Source organism: Anas acuta, chromosome 12 (genome assembly GCF_963932015.1).
Source record: "Anas acuta chromosome 12, bAnaAcu1.1, whole genome shotgun sequence".
Lineage (NCBI taxonomy): Eukaryota > Metazoa > Chordata > Aves > Anseriformes > Anatidae > Anas > Anas acuta.
Window position 1 is genome coordinate 10,041,421 of NC_088990.1, and position 17,010 is coordinate 10,058,430.

At 41.3% G+C, this 17,010-nt stretch overlaps 1 protein-coding gene and 1 long non-coding RNA gene across 3 annotated transcripts in view; one reads left to right on the top strand and one right to left on the bottom strand.

The window, feature by feature from the left end:
* Nucleotides 1–432: 432 nt before the first annotated feature.
* LOC137863321 (uncharacterized) lies at nt 433–927 on the bottom strand. The gene is made up of 2 exons (XR_011100866.1): nt 794–927; nt 433–718 (listed from the first exon to the last, which is right to left on the bottom strand). It is a non-coding gene; the product is annotated as an uncharacterized lncRNA (long non-coding RNA).
* An 88-nt stretch (nt 928–1,015) lies between these two features.
* BNC1 (basonuclin zinc finger protein 1) overlaps nt 1,016–17,010 on the top strand; it is a 76,250-nt gene continuing 60,255 nt past the window's right edge. Inside the window, exon 1 of one of the 2 annotated variants that reach the window (XM_068696371.1) lies at nt 1,016–1,156. In XM_068696371.1, coding sequence (XP_068552472.1) covers nt 1,148–1,156 — 9 coding nt within the window. In that variant the 5' untranslated portion in view covers nt 1,016–1,147. The remainder of the gene's footprint in view (nt 1,157–17,010) is intronic. The other variant, XM_068696372.1, reaches the window with a different exon arrangement.

The window sequence follows — 17,010 nt, forward strand, 5'->3', positions numbered from 1 at the left end:
AATGTAAAGTTGGAACACAAGTCCTATGTGGAGTGACTGAAGGAATGGGGGTTGTTTAGTCTGGAGAAGGCTCAGGGGAGACCTTATTGCTGTCTACAACCACCTGAAAGCGTGGGGAGCTAGAGTTCGCCTCTTCCTGCAGATAACTAGTGAGAGGACTAGAGGGAATGGCCGCAAGTTGTGGCCTCTGCCACGAGAGGTTCGGGTTGGAAATTAGGTGACATTTATTCTCAGAAAGAGCAGTCAGGCACTGGGATGGGTTGCCCACGGAAGTGGTGGAGTCACCGTCTCTGGGGATGTTCAAGGAAAGGTTGGACCTAGTGCTTAGGGACATGGTTTAGTGGGTGACATGGGTGCTAGGGGGATGGTTGGACCAGGTATCTTGAAGGTCTTTTCCAACCTTCATGATTCTATGATCTGCCTTAACCATGCAACAAGCTTCTACCCTTGTCAAAAAGACACTCTTTATTTCTGCAAGAAGGTGCTAAGATATTTTTCCCCAATGCTCTGTGTACATGGTATGAACAAATGTCATTTGTGTACAACTGAGTAAATATACAATAGTCTTTCTTCATACATGTACTGCTCCGTATGATTCATACCTTGGAGTCAACATTTCTACAGGACTAGGAGAGATCTTGGGAAGATAAAGAGAAATTGACAACTGTTCACTTTTCAGTTCGTCCCCACACAGGTGGCCCCTCATAGCTGTGGAAACCTTTAAAAGAAGAGAAGGAAATGGTTAAATCTCATCTCACTTATCCAAGTTTTACATGGCTGTAACTTCACTTACAGATACAGGCTTCGTGAGGAGGCACTGACTGACAGGAAAGGCCAAGCTCTGCTCGGTGAGGTCTTGGCACCTTCACTGGGGGCCTGGAGACGCATGTGTCCTCAGCCACCACAATCAAAGCAGCCCCCGGGGACAGCACCTGGGCGCTGCCTCGGCCCGGTCCCGCACCGCCCTCAGCCCCTAAGGGCCCTGAGGCCGCAAAGCGTCCCCACGTGTGGCGGGGCGGAGCGGGACCGCCCGGCGGGGGGGTGACAATCAGTCTCGCAGGTGACAATCAGCCCGGCCAGGGCGAGCAGGCGTTAAATCGTGAGGAATCGCCTCGGGACCGGCCCCTGAAGCCTGGAGACGTCGGACATGGAGCCGGTAAGTGCCACGGCGGCGCGCTGAGGGGGTATTTCGAGGTTAGGCGGCAGAGCCCGCCCGGGGAAGGAAGGGGACAGCGCCGGGACCCAGCCCGCTGGAGCCCCTCACGGCGGAGCCTTCGTCACCCTGAGGGCGGCTTCGGCGGGCGGGCGCTGCCGGGCAGGGCAGGGCAGGGCGGGGATGGCGGCGCCGCGCTCCGCTTCCCTCACAGCGGCGCCGCCCGCACGTGGCAGCCACCGCGACGCCACAGCCGAGGCGATGGGGACAGGAACGGGACTGGGGTCGGGAACGGGAACGGGGCTGCCCCGGGTGGCAGCGGCCGTTTAGGGTTCCCCGTGGGGACACGGCCCACATGTCGCCCTGTCCCCTCGCCAGCCCTCAGGCGCAGGGAGCAGCGCCTCAGGGGGGCCACTACCTCAGTCCCCTTCCCTGTCCGAGTGCTGGCTCTGCTATATGAGCCCGGGAAGTTTACTTTTGGTCACAACTTTTCGATTATTCTTTCTTAATTGCCTCAGGACGCTATTTTTGCCTTTCCTGTTAGGACAGTTAGGCGTTATGCATTTAGATGATGGTTAATTGCTGCCTTGGGAGGGCTTTGATAGCAGTAAAGGAAGTGTTTCTGTGGTGGAAGGAAAGCATTAAAATATACATGTTTGTACACAGAAAAACTGAAAATGACAACAGTATCATGGGCTTGCCATCAGGCATGTGCCGGATGAGCCCCCGCTTTCATTTTACTGCTTCTGTTCTTTCAGATAAAAATCTCAGTTTTAGCCGTTGATGCTCAAGTTTTAATGAGTTCCCCCAAAATACTGCGATCCTGTGTTACGGGTTAGTGCCAAGGTTTCTCTCCTCCTGCTGTGTGGAAGCGTTCGTTCTGCGGGGCGGCTGGGGAGTGCCTTGGCCTCCGCTCCCTGGAGGCTGGAGTCTGGTTGAGCTCTCTTGTGAGGAAACTTTGAGATTATGCTTATTACTCACAGGTGAACATGACCTTTTCATGTACAAAGGTCTCAACAAACCAAAAGACAACTCTAAGGGAAGTGCAAAAATGCTTTTATCCTTTTTTTTTTTTTTTTTCCTTTATGTCCTAATGCATTTTCTCCTGGAGCCCTTTTTGCAATTCCTCTTGTAGCCAAATCAGCACATGTTACCTTCAGAAGATTGAACCTCTTATCAGTGAAATAGATTGTCTTAATTACACTGTTTTGTCCAATGTGTGCTTTGGTTGGTCACTTCTTCAGTTGCTGTACAACTGCTTTGAAGGGCAGTTTGAATTATCAGGAGTTTTACAACAACAACAAAAAACTGTAGTGTCTGGTGCTGTTATGGTCTCATGTGAATACAAGACTGCCTAGGATGGTTCCTCAGCTATTGGTGTGTTTATTTTGGCGGTCATCATTCTTGCTTTTTCTGCCATGTCCTTTATTTTAAAATTAGAAAAAGAGTACAGGTATTAAATCTGGTTGGAAAAGCAAACCAAAAACACAAATGTGCCCAGGTTTTAATGATCATGGCTGACATAGCTGTCTGTGAGCTATGTGCACCAGCACCCAAGGACAGGAAGCTGTGGCAGATAAATCACCAAATACCACTGTTCAAAGTCAGATGCCAAAGGTAGCTTTGGAAAAGTCTTCAATGAAGGTGGCAAAGGAGACTGCTTGTAAATTGTGACCATCTTATGAATGCTGCCAGTGATCCCAAATATCCCATCTTGCTAATGTAGAAATCTGCATGTCTGAGGGAGGGGAAAGAAGGAGTAAGGCTGCAAAGCCATGTGTCTGAATTAGAAGTTACATCTGGCTAGGCAGTCTTAATCTGGTCCCATTCTGCATTATGGTACTCAATTATTTATCATTATGTGTCCTCCAGAGGATAGGGCTCACCCTACACATAAAGGGTAATGTTGTCTTGGTGACTTTTGTCATGGTTTTTGTCCTTTCTAAAGGAATAATCAAGTGATGTGCACAAACAAGTGAAACTTCTGGCATTTCTAAACTGGGGAAGCTTCGACATTGCAACCTGTATTATTTGTTTGGTTGTTTTTTGTAAACGATAAACTCTGAAATAAAACCCAGCAACTTGGTCCACAGAACCATGTTCATTGGCTGTACAATAGGTTTAAAGGGTAGAGCTTGTCGAAGGAGCTTCATGCACTGGATCTTCACCTCAGTAGACTTACTGGTAACAATAAACAGGCTGTTAAATAAGCTAACTGGGGAGCGGTGAGGCTTCTGCTTTCTGAGTGGATCTCATAGCTGGTTGCTGACAGCTGTTGTCTGAGAAATCCGCATTCCTGAGCTCAGTACCCTTCTGCCTGGGCCCATCTATTCCTGCCCGTCCTGTCTCCCTGCAGTCTGTCACCTAAGCATACTTCTTGTTCCCCATAGCAGGAGCAATTTTTATTTCTTTTATTATTCTGTGCTATCAGGATGTTTTGAACACTGTGTTTAGAAAAGGTATCCTTTCAGAATAGAGAAGAGAAAAGAAATCTCTGTTCTGGTACCTGTTCTTAGTCCAGACATTTCCTTCATCTAATAGAGGTATTCTGATTAAAATTCCTGTTAACTCCTTTCATACCTTGCAGCCCAGAGAATATGCAGTCTCAAACACTTTATACATATTTATGAATTAACCCTTGCAGGAGGTTTATGGAAAGGAAGCCTTCATTTTCCCATCTGCAGAAGAGAGGAAGGAAGGTGCGCTGGTGATTCAGTTGTGCAATGCAATGGCAAATGCAGTGGGAGCTATGCAAGAACCCCCCCATGTCTTACCATTGGTTTGCACAGAGAGGATTGTGCTAAGCCCAGGAACAGAACTCACACCTGAAAGTTGTGTTTTCCCCCCTGTTCTCCCTTCCTCAGGGGCCAAACCTTGGCTCCTGATTTTTTTATTACTTTCCTTCTTAAGTACTCCTTCTTGTAGAAGCATCAGATGCACACTTAATGAAAGGAGCTGTGCTCCACAAAGGAGAAGCACCATTTCCAGGCATGTTCACCTGTATTCAGTCTGTGTAGCTTGAAGCATTTTACAAGGGGACACTTATATCCTGAAAAGCACACCTTGAAGAATAAGTAATGTGATACAGGGTTATATAAATCCTATCCATAAAGCATGGGTTTTACTAGGAAGCCAGACAGCAAGAAAAAATACATTTAAATTACATTTACAATTAAAAAAAAAAAAAAGCTAAAAAAGCTAATACTAACACTTTAAGCTAAATCTTTGCCCAATAAAACTTTCAACCCTTTTATAATTATAAACGACTGGTTTGCTGTCTCATGTAATATTTGAAAAGCTTTGTAAACTGCTCTGAAGTATCGTAAGTACTTTAGTTCACAAAGTTAATATAGTATCTTTGCATGGTAAGGTTTTATGGGTATGTTTCCAGAAGTCATGTTTTTTGTTGTTTTTTTTTTTTGCCTTTGTACTTTCTGAGCAGGTTCTGACACACACAAGTGAAGACACATCAGGGCTGTATTTTAAATAAATATTTGAAATACATGCAATATTTTACAACAACAAAAATCTAAACTGGAGGCTGATGCCTCTATTTTTTATTTTTATTTTTTCTTTGCTTTTGTTTTCCTGCAATTGTTACAAGCAGGAGCTGTGCCTCCTGTCCTTTGCAGAACACACTGAATAGTATCAGGTCTGCACCTTTGTACTGAAGCACAGGTCAGTTTCTGCTGGCTAATTGCTGGGCCATTCCTATTTTAATCTTGTTTATAATCATTCCATTTAAAAACAGCTTTAAATGTTATGCTTACATTTAGCTTCTAAAACACTTCTGGTGCCAAGCCCTCAGTAACATTTGCATTATTTCATTCTAGTCCTGAAAAGCGTCTTGCTATTCTGAATATGATTCACATAGTTGTACTTTTACTCATCCCAGTATGCATAGAATTTCTCTTTGTGCACTTTTATGCCCATTTTTTAAAGTACAGGCATAATAAATTAGGATATTATATATGTACAGACTACTTAGCATATGATTTTGTTGTTGTTGGCTTTTTTTTTTTTTTTTTTTGTCTATCCCATATTGCTTCATACTTCCAAAGTCAGGTCTTGCACCATGACTGGAACCAAATGTTACTTCCTAGTGAAAAGTAATGTATGATACATGAAGTGTCAGGCAATTCATCAGGCGTAAGGAGGAGATGGCCCTAAGGCAAACAGTTTGCTCTTTAGAATATAATGGTTACTTAACCCTTTAACTTGTACAGCACGTGTAAAGAACAAACTGGGGAAAAATTGTTCTCAAGTTATTCATGTGAACCATGCAAGGAAATATTAATTTTGCACCTTGAAATGCTAGCAAATTGCAACAAGCCTGTAACCCATCCGTGTCAGTGTGTATGAGCAATTAGTTTAAATTATAAAAACTGAACCTGAGTTTCTCGTGCACTATGAATAGTTACCTTAAGTCTTTTAACATTATTAGTGGCATGTTCTCCAAATTAAAAATACTTGCAGTCATGTTATTTTTTATGATCAAAGTTCATATTATTAATAAATGTTTTCTTCAACAAGATATCACTTAGAGCTGAAATAAGTACTTCTTTCAGTGTAATTTCTTCCACAGATGACATAAAACTGAACTGTATTATTTATAATTGTGTAAAGGAAAATTGGTACGCAACCCAAATCCCAGTGGAAACCAAATCAGGAGTTCTAGGAAGTAAAACACTCATAAGTGTGCTTGTCAGTAGTGCTGGCCTTGCAATATTTTCTACTGGCTTTTTTTTTTTTTTTTTATGACAAAGCCACACACAAACTGGAAAGATGGGCACATTTTGTACAGGAGAAATGAGGAAATTGCCCAGATAACTGTTTTCAAAGCCACAAAATAGACTAGGTGAAGTCTAGGGGCCTCTCTTAAACTTGGACTGAGACCTCTTGCTTGCTGCTTGTATCCACAGATTCTTGTACCTATGATACTGTACAAAGAATTTTGAACATAGTTCAGAAATTTAATTTTTATTTTATTTTTATTCTGCCCTTTTGTGTGAAGGGATGTGCATTGATACTGGCTGATGACTTCTTAGCTAGTGTTTACTCACTGTTCAGTCAGTGGGTACTGTTAGAAATTGGTATGTGGATTTTGTTACATTATTTTCTTTGGTGCAATATTTCAGGAGGAAAACTGTTTTTAACAAGTTGCTCTTTACATGGCTTCTGTTTTCATTTTTAAGTAGCTGTCTTAGGCCCTGCCAGAACAAAGTACTTAAGCACATGTGCAAGTTTAAGCCAAGGGACTGCTCACAAACTTAGGAGTTGCATGCAAATTTATGTCCCTGGGACCAGATCAAACCCCGTGAAACAGTCGCAGAGTTTACAGTATGGGTTTTGGATTAGAAAACCTGTTGATTTAGGGCCTGAGCAGGCTGTTTGGCTGAAGGGCAGCTAATGGGCATTCTCATTCCAAGAAGGTTAAGCCGCGTCCTAGGTCGGAAAAAGGGAACGTAAAACTGTTTTGAAACTTCTGCAGTGCTATTTTTGATAAACATGTTGGACCACAGCATGGTATGGGAGAAGGAATGTTGTATAATGCTAACTCCTGATTCCTGTCTTTAAGGAAATACACGGCGTGACTTTTTCACTTGAGCTCTCAATCCAAGGACCTGTCTTTCAGTTACCCAAGCTTCGCTAAGCTGGATCAAAGTATCTTTTTCCCTCTTTCTACCCAAAAAAAGAAAAGCAATCCCTTAATAACTGCTCAGCAGAAAACACGGAGCGACTCCTGAAGGGGTTAACAGCGCCGCGCTCCCGAAGCCATCTGGCAGGAGCTGTGGGTGTCGGGTGTGGCAGCTCCCAGGGCCGTACCAGTCTCTACAAGGGAGCTGTCACGCTTGTTGATTTATCCTTCCCTCGTGTCACGGGGTATGGATGTTGAAACTGCGGCTAGAATGTGAAATACGAAAAACACGAAGATTATGATTTAGTGTCTGGGGAGGCTCGTTGCTGGCCTCTGTTCGCAAGTTGTAAGCATCGGGGGTAGCTTGACACAGGTTACAAAATCTGGTATGTAGCGCAGGGGGAGAAAGGCAGGAGAGCTGTGGCCTTGGGAGCTTCTGCATGTGTGCCTGCACAGCAATCAATGACGGCAGCAATTAAAGCAGACGGTGCTGATGATCTACCTTGATAGAGGCGCATCGGAGGTGCTTGTAAATATTTAAATAAATGCACTTTCTGGTCCTTCATTTGCAAATAAATAAAACAGATAGGGTAGATGAAGAAAGTAGGGAATTAACTTTCTTTGCAAAAAGACCACTCGGTAATTAAATGATATTTTTACAGAGCTCAAATGTAAGCATCTTACTTTCATCGTTTGACGCCTTTCTGCATCTGAAATTTATAGGAAGATAAGTTTATCATAGGTTCACAAGCATGTTTTTCATGATAAAACTTACTTTATTATTTACTTTTCTTCTATCCTGGCAGTGAAACATACAAGAGTTGCAGTAGTTGGAACAAAATTAGGCTTGTGGATTTTTGTCGGAATCTCCCCCATATAATAAATGTTACCTAGTAGCCAAGTGAAACAACTTGTTTTTTTCTTTGATGGGGTGGGTCACATTATTTTTGTCTCTTGAAGCAGTATTTATTTTCTTACTGGAAGCAACACACTGAATGTTGTTGGTTGTCTGCCTTCACTCTCTCAGGAAAGAAGTCAAGGCATAACCCTCAGCTTGCAGAATTGTAATAAAAAAAAGCAGTGGTCACATCTATAGCATAAAATTGATTTTCCTGCTTCACTTTGTTAAAGCAAAATGAGAAATATGATTGTGCTTTCGTGATGGTAGAATACCTATGTTGTCACAGAAGCTCTTAATGTTAAGCATCAATGTCATATCCAGTATCTGATATTTTTCTGATACAGCATAATGTACATAACGTTTTTTGGGTAAAGATCTATTCTTTTGGACTTACATTTATTTGGATGCTCTACTCACTATTTTCAGTAAAAGTCATACATTTTCAAAGTAAATTAATTCTGCTGTCTAGAATCCAGCTTTCTAAGATATTGCTTGTTTTATAAATACCGTAAAAGTTCAGACCTCAATTTTATGTTTATTCTTGAATAAGTTCTAACTTACCCAGTTGCCTTGGAAATTGGAGTCTGATTCATAATAAGTAAGTTCCAAATGAAGAATTGTAGTGGATCCAGGTACTAAGTATGCTTCTAGGAATAAAGGACTTTTTATGCTAAAGTCAGGGATACTGGTTTCTTGGTCTGTATTAGGATAAATCCTGTAAAGGACTATGTGGAACCAGTCCTGCTTTCCTTACCTTTGTAGTAAAACTGACTCTGGAGCAGTAGCCATGGTAAATCCTTTATTTAAATCCTTATTTAGCAAATAATGCAATCGGAATTTTAAAACACTGTGTTTAATATATATATAAAATAATGCCTACCCCTCCCCCACCCCTTTTTTTATCCAATTTGTTTAGTTTGCAGTTAATTTAAAAAATAAACATCAGGCTTTTATTGAGGTATTTTAAATTTTATTTTCTGTTTGCCAGACACAGTTACTCACACTGACAGCTGAGTAGTTCTTTTCATCTTATACACCAGGATGTATGATAAAAATGCAACAGATCAGTTTATACACCCAGCAACATCTGTGAAACTACTCTTCTTAGAGATTCTGTGTCAAACATGTTTAGAAATTTGCAGTCATTGCTGAGACTTGGGGAAGGATTTTGTTTTGAATCATTGCTGACATTATTATGCTCCCTGAGATGTTCTGCACCTAGAATTATTTTGGAACCCACCATTAACTTGCTTTAAAGTGGCTAAGGAGCGGCTTTTCTGACACCTTTCTTTGTGTGCTGAAGTTTTTCTTAGCGTCGCTTTATATTAACTTTGTGCAGGTATAGGTGATGTACCTGATGCAATAGAAGCTGAAGAGTAATGAAGACTTAGGTATCAAATATGTATTACTCAGTGGATTATCTTTCTGATTATCACTGCAGTCTGAACCTTGTTTGGTTTACCAGGTCACTTGATTTCGGTTATATTTGTTGGGATCTATGCATAATCTTATTTTTGTCATGTTCTCATATAGTGTCTTCTGAGCTCATACACCGTAACTGTCTGGAGTAGTCTGGTGTAGTGGAGTATGGAACCAATAAGACTTTCTTTAAAACAATATCCTAGTAGTTTATGGGAATTTTATATATATATATATGTGTATATATATATATATATATTTATTTTTTTTTTGAGGGAGACAGAGGGGAGTGGTAGTATTTTGTTTTTGCTTTTGAATATTGCAATATCACAGGTACTCCTTCTCAAAAATTATGTAGATTTGGACTAGTCAGGACATCTGGAGAGAGCCTGAAGTCAGAGAAAATGGATCAGCTCTACAAGGCCAAATCAGCGGGTGAGGGGAAAAAAGTAAAACTAGCTGAATTTGTTATGTATGTATAAGAGAGGAAATGAATGGAATGGTGAAGTGTAAGATCACACAATGATGTGCTAATAATTAATATGAGCCTGTCCATCATCTTTTCTAAAATGTCTTTTAACAAACAAAAAAATCAGCATTTTTTCACAAAGTGCAGCTCAGCTGTTATCCTGCTGCCCTGCAATATATGTGAGAGCAAAGGGGGTGGGAAAGTGGAATGCTGCTTCTTCCCTTGGCACCTTTGCAGCTGTGTGTGTGACTAGAAATAACGTGCTCTTATGTTTATGAATTAGTTTACTCGAGTCTTGTCGTGATCAGGCTGTGGCCCCTTTTTTATGTCCAAAGAGTGTTTGCCCAGTGGGTATGGGCATGGGAGGCTGACTACCCGGCTCCTCTGCTGTTTTGCATCACACCTGCCTGCAAAAATGAGATCAGCTTCTCTTCTGTTTATGGATGCCTTCATTTAGGAGATATGTTGGAACAAGCTAAAAGTTGTCATAGAGCAGAAGGATCATTCCTACCAGCAGCAGAAAGCCCATGGGCTCACGGTTTGAAAGGCTTTTTTAATTATAGGAGAGGAACGAGGTGCACACACATGAATTCAGATACGCTGGAGGTCGGTTTTCCAAAATGTTGCTTCTCCCGTTTCATAGCAAGAGAATCGTGGAACCGGGTCCGGGGACAGGCATGGTGTGGTGCAGAACAGGCAGCTGTAAAAGTTCCTCGTTTGGTAAAACACAGCAATGTATAAAAATCAATAGAAGAGTACTGATAATAACCACTTCAGCCGTTGCCATTTTTCATGGACAGTGTTTTGATTTGCTCTCAGTGACAAATAAGGGGACCTGAAGTTCCGACCAGGAATGATCACATTAATAGCACTCAGCCCATAGCAATCTCCAGTGCTGGTGTCATGGGTGTGTTGGAAACAGGAGCCTGTGGCACCATACCCAATCTAACCCGGTACTTTCCAAAAGATTAAAACCTCAGGGAAACAAAGCTGGGGGGCACAGGGGCCAAAATGATTAATTTACGCGAATGCTAATAGGATGTTATGATTATTCTTTCCCTCAGTGCCTGTAATTGGTTATTTTTTCTAGTATAGAACTTTGTGAACAGAAAAACATGATAGGTAAGCATCACAATAGTTGAAATTTCAAGTTAGATTTCCAAAGGAATTTTTTCTGAGACTTGTCATGTGTTGGTGTTCATAAGTCACACAACAGAGTATTAATTTGAGGCCATCAAAGCTTTTATTCTCCCCAAATCATCAAAGATGATTTGAGAGCTCTGATGGTAACTTTTACCTAAATATCAACCTGAACTATAAAACAATAAAATAAAATTTGAAGATTTGTGAGTGCAGTACTTGAGGAAATGCAACACATTTTGAAAAGCTCTGTTTTAGATAAGATAAATAATTAGAAATATATTTGACTCCATTTTATGGGGTTGGTTTTGATGCTTAGTCAATTCTCTGCCTCACAAACCAAAAGCAAAATATCTATCACACTTTAGGAGTGATACCTTTTCTTCTTTTTTCTCTTTTTTTCTGTTTTTTTTTTTTTTTTTTTTTTTTTTTAAACAGTGATATATGGGAAAATTCAGTAGGATGCAAGCAGAAAAGAAGTTTTTGATGCCAAAGATTGCATCTTTTTCTGAATCTTGCTCTATATAGCAAAGGGGCTTTATTTGTGCAGGAAAAGGTAAAGGTTGTTTCAGAACGTGAGTTTGTCTCATACAAATCACATGCAGGGCCATGAATATTTTTTTAACCCTTCAATCATTTGAGTCTTTTGAATTAATCCTGTTTGGTTTATTCATCCTTTCTAAAGGCAGCGTTTTAATCACATGCTTCGTTTGGAACATCCATTTATTATTATTTTTCATAATGATGCTAAAAACAACTTTTGTTGTTGTTTAGATTACGTCTGTGGGAAAATATACAGGAAAGTATAGTATATAGCCTACTTCAAGTCCAAACATGATTGCTAACGTATATACAATTAAATGAAACACCTTCGAGATTTGAATCTAGCCTGTCAGTTGGTTGCCACATTACAATACCTTAAAATCCATAGCCCTTCCTCGGGTCGGTTACTATTAATAATCCCAAATTTGATGTGAAATTAAGCTTTGCTGCTTTGTTTTTTTATGTATTTGTTTGTATTTGAAGATGCAAATACGTCCAAACTGAGAATCCCATATATTTTTGAGGAATAACATTTCTGTCTTGAGAGCAGGCTTTTGGGAACTTCTGGTGAGCCGTTACGTTCTTGACCACTGTGATAAATAAGATTCGGGTTGGAAACTACTTACTCAAACTGGAACTATTCCTCCATTAAATCAGTGAAATTGGTCCTTTGAGTAGCTGTTCAGCGGTGTGGATAAGAGATTCACAATCTGCCTGAAAAACCACATGCATATTTTCCGAGAGCGTTACACATTAGCTCCTGTTCGGTCAAGCAGTTGCTTTCTGTGTAGCTAAATCTTCCTGCAGTTTAAGGGAAATACAATATTATTCGCTTTTTGCCCTGTATATTACGTAGGAGTTGTGTCTGCTGTTAAATGGCTTTCATTCTCCTCCCAGCTGTAGCTGTATTTCTATGAAGAGTGAAATGATCCTTGTATATCTCTTTCCTCACTTGCCATGCAGGCGGGGGGGTTAATGAATTGCTTGTAAAGGAGTTTGCAGTGCTTACATGAAGTGCGCTGCTGCGGAAGTATGAAGTTATTTACTTTCAAGATGAATAGTTCTTTAAGAGATGGTTTAAACAGTCTGGCTAATATACAAGACGTTAAGTCTCTAAAAAGTCATTGTACATATCATTTGAAACAGCGTAACCCCTCCCTCCATCTTAAGTTTATAGCAATAATAAGCTTTGCAGATGCTTTTCCTGGGAATTAAGGACCAGCTGGGGTAAACAGACCTCAAACTATCCTCTTAGCCAGTCATTAATCTTCAGGGAAAGCCTGTGCTTTGATCGTTATTGCTAAAATATGCCTAGTGCAGCCTGGCCTCACATGCCAGTAAAAGCAAAATAGTATTTTGCCAAAACATGAGCATTCTTTTGTTTTTTCAAGTAGCCCTGTGTCTTGGACTCATTTCTCATGTGTGTAAGCATGTTTGTGTGTATGTGCACACATGCAAACAGGCGCAGGGGGATGAGTTTGCAAGCTGCTGGGTTCATTCTGCATTTATAGCACCATGAACTGCGTGAGCTGTGACTCGACACTTTGCTGTCAGTCTTTGTCAGTTTTGGTTCTTCTCAAAGCTGTGTCTTGGACCAGGTATCTTTACTTCATGCAGATGCGTAAGAGATTTTTTAAATTATTTTTAAAAGAAATATTTTATCCAACAATGACCTTACAGAGACCTAATCTAAATTATGCCTGTGGCTCACACCAAGGACCACGAAGAGTCAGAAGCATGCGGCATGTTGCACCCCAGCCTGTCCTGTCCTGGTGCAAGTTGCTGGGCAGCACATGCTGCTGCTAATGGTACTGTACATTAAACAGCTAACGTCTTCAGCACCAATTATTTCCTATGCTTTTAGAAGGGACTTGTTGCTGTACAGTTTATCTACTAAATTGTTGTAGATTTTAGAAGTCAGGGTGGTACAGTATTTCTGCGTGCAGGTCGCAAAGCTGAAAGTACAGCAAGCAGTCTTCCAAAACTTCCAGCTTTTGGTTTTCCTGAAATGTTACAAAGACAGAGCTCTGTGAGATAGGAGAATAACCCTGCCTCTCCGAATTAGCTTGCCATGTGTTATGTATTAGACAACGAGTGTCATCTGGTCAAGAACAAGAAAACAATGTGCACTTCAGATATTTGCTGCTTTTTGCAAACATACCTATATATTTAATGTTTCTAGTGTTAAAATGGTTAAGTTTTGCTGAAGACAGCAATTCTCAGTGCATTTGTACAAAGGTCTGCGAATCTGAGACAATGTCAGTATTCCTTGAAGGAAGAAAATTCTCTTAACTGCTTTCTGTAGCAACTCGCTATTTGGAGGGGGGGAAGCTATCTGCTGTTTTGTCGTCTATCAAAAGTAAAGGTCGTGCCGTGCCCTGTTGCACGAAACATTGAGCCATGTAGGAACATACAAGAAGGTGCAGTCACATCTGAGGAGTTTACAGTTGAATTGTGTTGAATAGATTCAGAAAAAGAGAGCTGATTTACAACCTGTGTCCTTTGCCCTAAAAGAGACTTTTGGATCTTCCCTGCTACCTCCAGTGTGGATTGTCTTTGTTCTGTGTCCCCCAAGGGGAATCATCAAAGTAGCAAGAGAAGGAAATGATTCCTGTATCTTCTTGCCAACTGCGTTTTCCCTATTTTACTATAAATGAGCCCCATGAAGGAAGCAGAGAGGCGGAAAAATCCTTAAGCCCCCTGAGCAAACTCTGCAGTGGCAGGGAATGAAACTTGGGCTTGTCTTTGAGAGCCCTGATGGACCTTCCTGTGAGGAGCAGGGGCAGTGGGGATGGAGATGGCTCCTGCTAGCAGATGGCTGGGTGTAACCAATTACTGAGTGGTGTTGTCAGAGATAAAAGGACAGCGTGTACAGCATATGTAAAAGGAATCCAGAATCCTCCTTTGTGTTTAAATCAAATGTTTGAAACGGCAAGAATTCACCACTGATGCGTTGCCGTTGGCCTCAATGGGCAGCCTCCAGTTGCACTTCATTTGCTATGAGCGTATGTGTGATTTTTTTTCTTTCACTGTTGTATGATAGATATTTCAGAAACCAGTCTTGACGCAGTTACTTGATCTTCTGTCTTAGTATCAGTTTTGTTGTTGTTGTTTTTCTGCAGAAATAGGCTTCTGACCTTTCCATTTATTGGTCTACCTTTAACCTCATGGCTTTCCGACAGTCTTTCTGCTTGGCGCTGTTTTCCTTTGTGCAAGAAGAGAAAGTGCTGCTAAAGTGTGGCAGCAATTAAATGTTGGATTATTTTCTGACCAGTTCTTGGACTATTTCTCATGTATTAAGGAAACAGGCAATTGGCATTATCAGTTGCAGTTTCTCTTACGATTTCAGCTCAGGTTGACTACTTCCCCTTTAAAAACTCACGTCCTCTGCATAGTGATAGACTGTGCCTGAGAGCTTTTATCCAACTCTGCCTCTCCAGAAACCTCAGCTAGAGGAGGTAAGTAAATCAAGGTGGCCAATTTAAATTAATTACAAAAGCTGCACCATTGTTTAGCCCACTTCCATCATCCCCTTGCAGTTACTTTGAGTTTCCTTATTTGTAGACACCTCTGGATGTCTTTGGCCTGGAGAGTCATTTGAAAATTTCAGTCTGTTTCCTGTGCTACAGGAAAACTGCTGCATGTTCCCCACTCCACAGAACCATTGCCAGCATTTTTCGTTTGCTTCCTAGCAACTGCCAATTTGGCAAAATGCATGTGTGGGACCTGGAACTTTCTAAGCTGCAAGAGATGCAGAAACAAGGGTCTGTTTGTATCGCATGGGTATATTTTATAGGCGTTTCAATAGCAAAGAGGTGTCAGCATCACCGGAGTGCCAACGTGAGAGATCAAGGAATAAATTTTCAGGGCGAAAGATACCTCCTCCCCTGTAAGAATAGTGTTTGCAGAAGAAGGCAAAGACAGAGTGAAGAAACCACTAGCATGCAGTGTGCAGCACCATTTCTCTGTTTAACTAATGGGCTTCAGCCTTTGTCCACGCTGCAGTCAGAAGTGTGAATACAAATTTAACTGGGATGGTTTTAAAGAGCTGCCTTATTCGCATACACAGTGTTTTCAGTGAAGAGCTCATGGCAAGATAATCATCTGTGTATAAAGCTGCCTGCTCACTTGAGTTTTGCAGCCCACACTGAGCTCTGTGCATCCTCTGCCGTGTTATTTTTGGTTGAAGCACGGTCTGAGGCATGTTGATGCTAGCTGACAATACCAAGGGCTGCAGCATGCACGTGCAGGAGTAGTCACACCTCTGGCGTATCCCTCTCTCAAGTGAGGGAAGCCCACGTTGTCCATATGGTCTTTGCCCTACTTTTCGCTGTGAAAAGAGGTGTTCTGTTCTTCCCTCCTTAAAATTGCATGGGTCACTGTCTTTGTGATCTAACCAGTCCTACTTATAAAACTGCCTGGTGTTTGTCAAAAAATAAAAATAAAACAAAATTGTTTTCCTTATTCCTTCTCTCTACTTGCATAGTCTGCAGTCATGCTTATCCATATTATTTCTGATGAGAACCAGGAAGCCACTTGCTTTGCACTCAATTTATAACTAAATGTTCCTTTTTTTGGAATGTTTTGTCTCTATAAGCACATTTAAATTCTAACATTTGAAACACCGGATTGGGTTTTCTTTTTGAATGTTGCAAACAAGGTATCCCCTGGCTGAGATCTTGTACAACACATTGCAGCCTGCAGCAAGCTTTTCTCTTTAAGCTGAAGTTTTAGTAAACCCTCAGAAAATTGGGTTTATAATTGAAGTGACAGCACAGCCCTAATTGTAGCACTACTGGCACACCTCCATAACCAGAAGCATACATTGCTGCAATTTTTTAAGAATAAAATTAATCCTTAGTATGTTAAGCAGTGGACTTCATGCTTCCTGTTGTTTTGCTAAATTTGATCTTTTTTTCAAAAAAAATCAGAAAATTATAGAATTTGCAGTGTTTGGGATGGACTAGCCATCTCTGCAGTTGTTGTGCAGATGAGCCTGAGGTGACAGTGGCATCATAAAAAAAAAAAAGTGTGAGTTTGTGATATATAGGGAGGATATGTTCTGACATGGAATAAGTAGGTATATTTGATTAAGTTCTTGCATACAAAAATGATGAAAGTGGCTGAAATTTCCAAGTCCCATTTTGAGAAGTGAGCTGGAACCTCACTGCTTAAACATTGGATGTGCTTCCTCTGGACTAGGCAGCATCTCCTTCAGTAAGGAAACTGGGCCAGCTTCTTTAGTGCCACTTTATGCAAAACCCTCCCTCTTCTGTCAGGTGTTGAATTCAAGAAAAATAAAACTGTTCCATAAGAATTTGGATCGTGCTCTTGCATCAGGCCCTGGTAGCATGAGCAGCTGGGTGGTGGCCAGCACACTGTGTCCTGCCGGCCGGATTTTTATCCTGCATAGTAAGAGGTGGGGGGAAGAGGAATAGACTGGTATAATCTTTCTTCTCATGTACATCTTGTGATATTTGCTAGCATTCAGGGTATGTAACTCCTTATATAATCGCCCGTAATTCTCTATGGTGTAACACACCTAGCCTTGGGACTCTGAGTCTTTGGCAGGACCGTAGTAGCATACTGGATAGTCCTTGCTGTTTGCGGCTGTCAGGCCTGACAAGCGGAGCAGAGTACCACAACAGTGGTATTCTGACAAGTGAAAAAAATGAAGTGCTTCAAAATGGCTGGCATTGAGCTACGAGGCACGGCTGCTGAAGGCAGCTCAGGGGCTGTGCTAACAG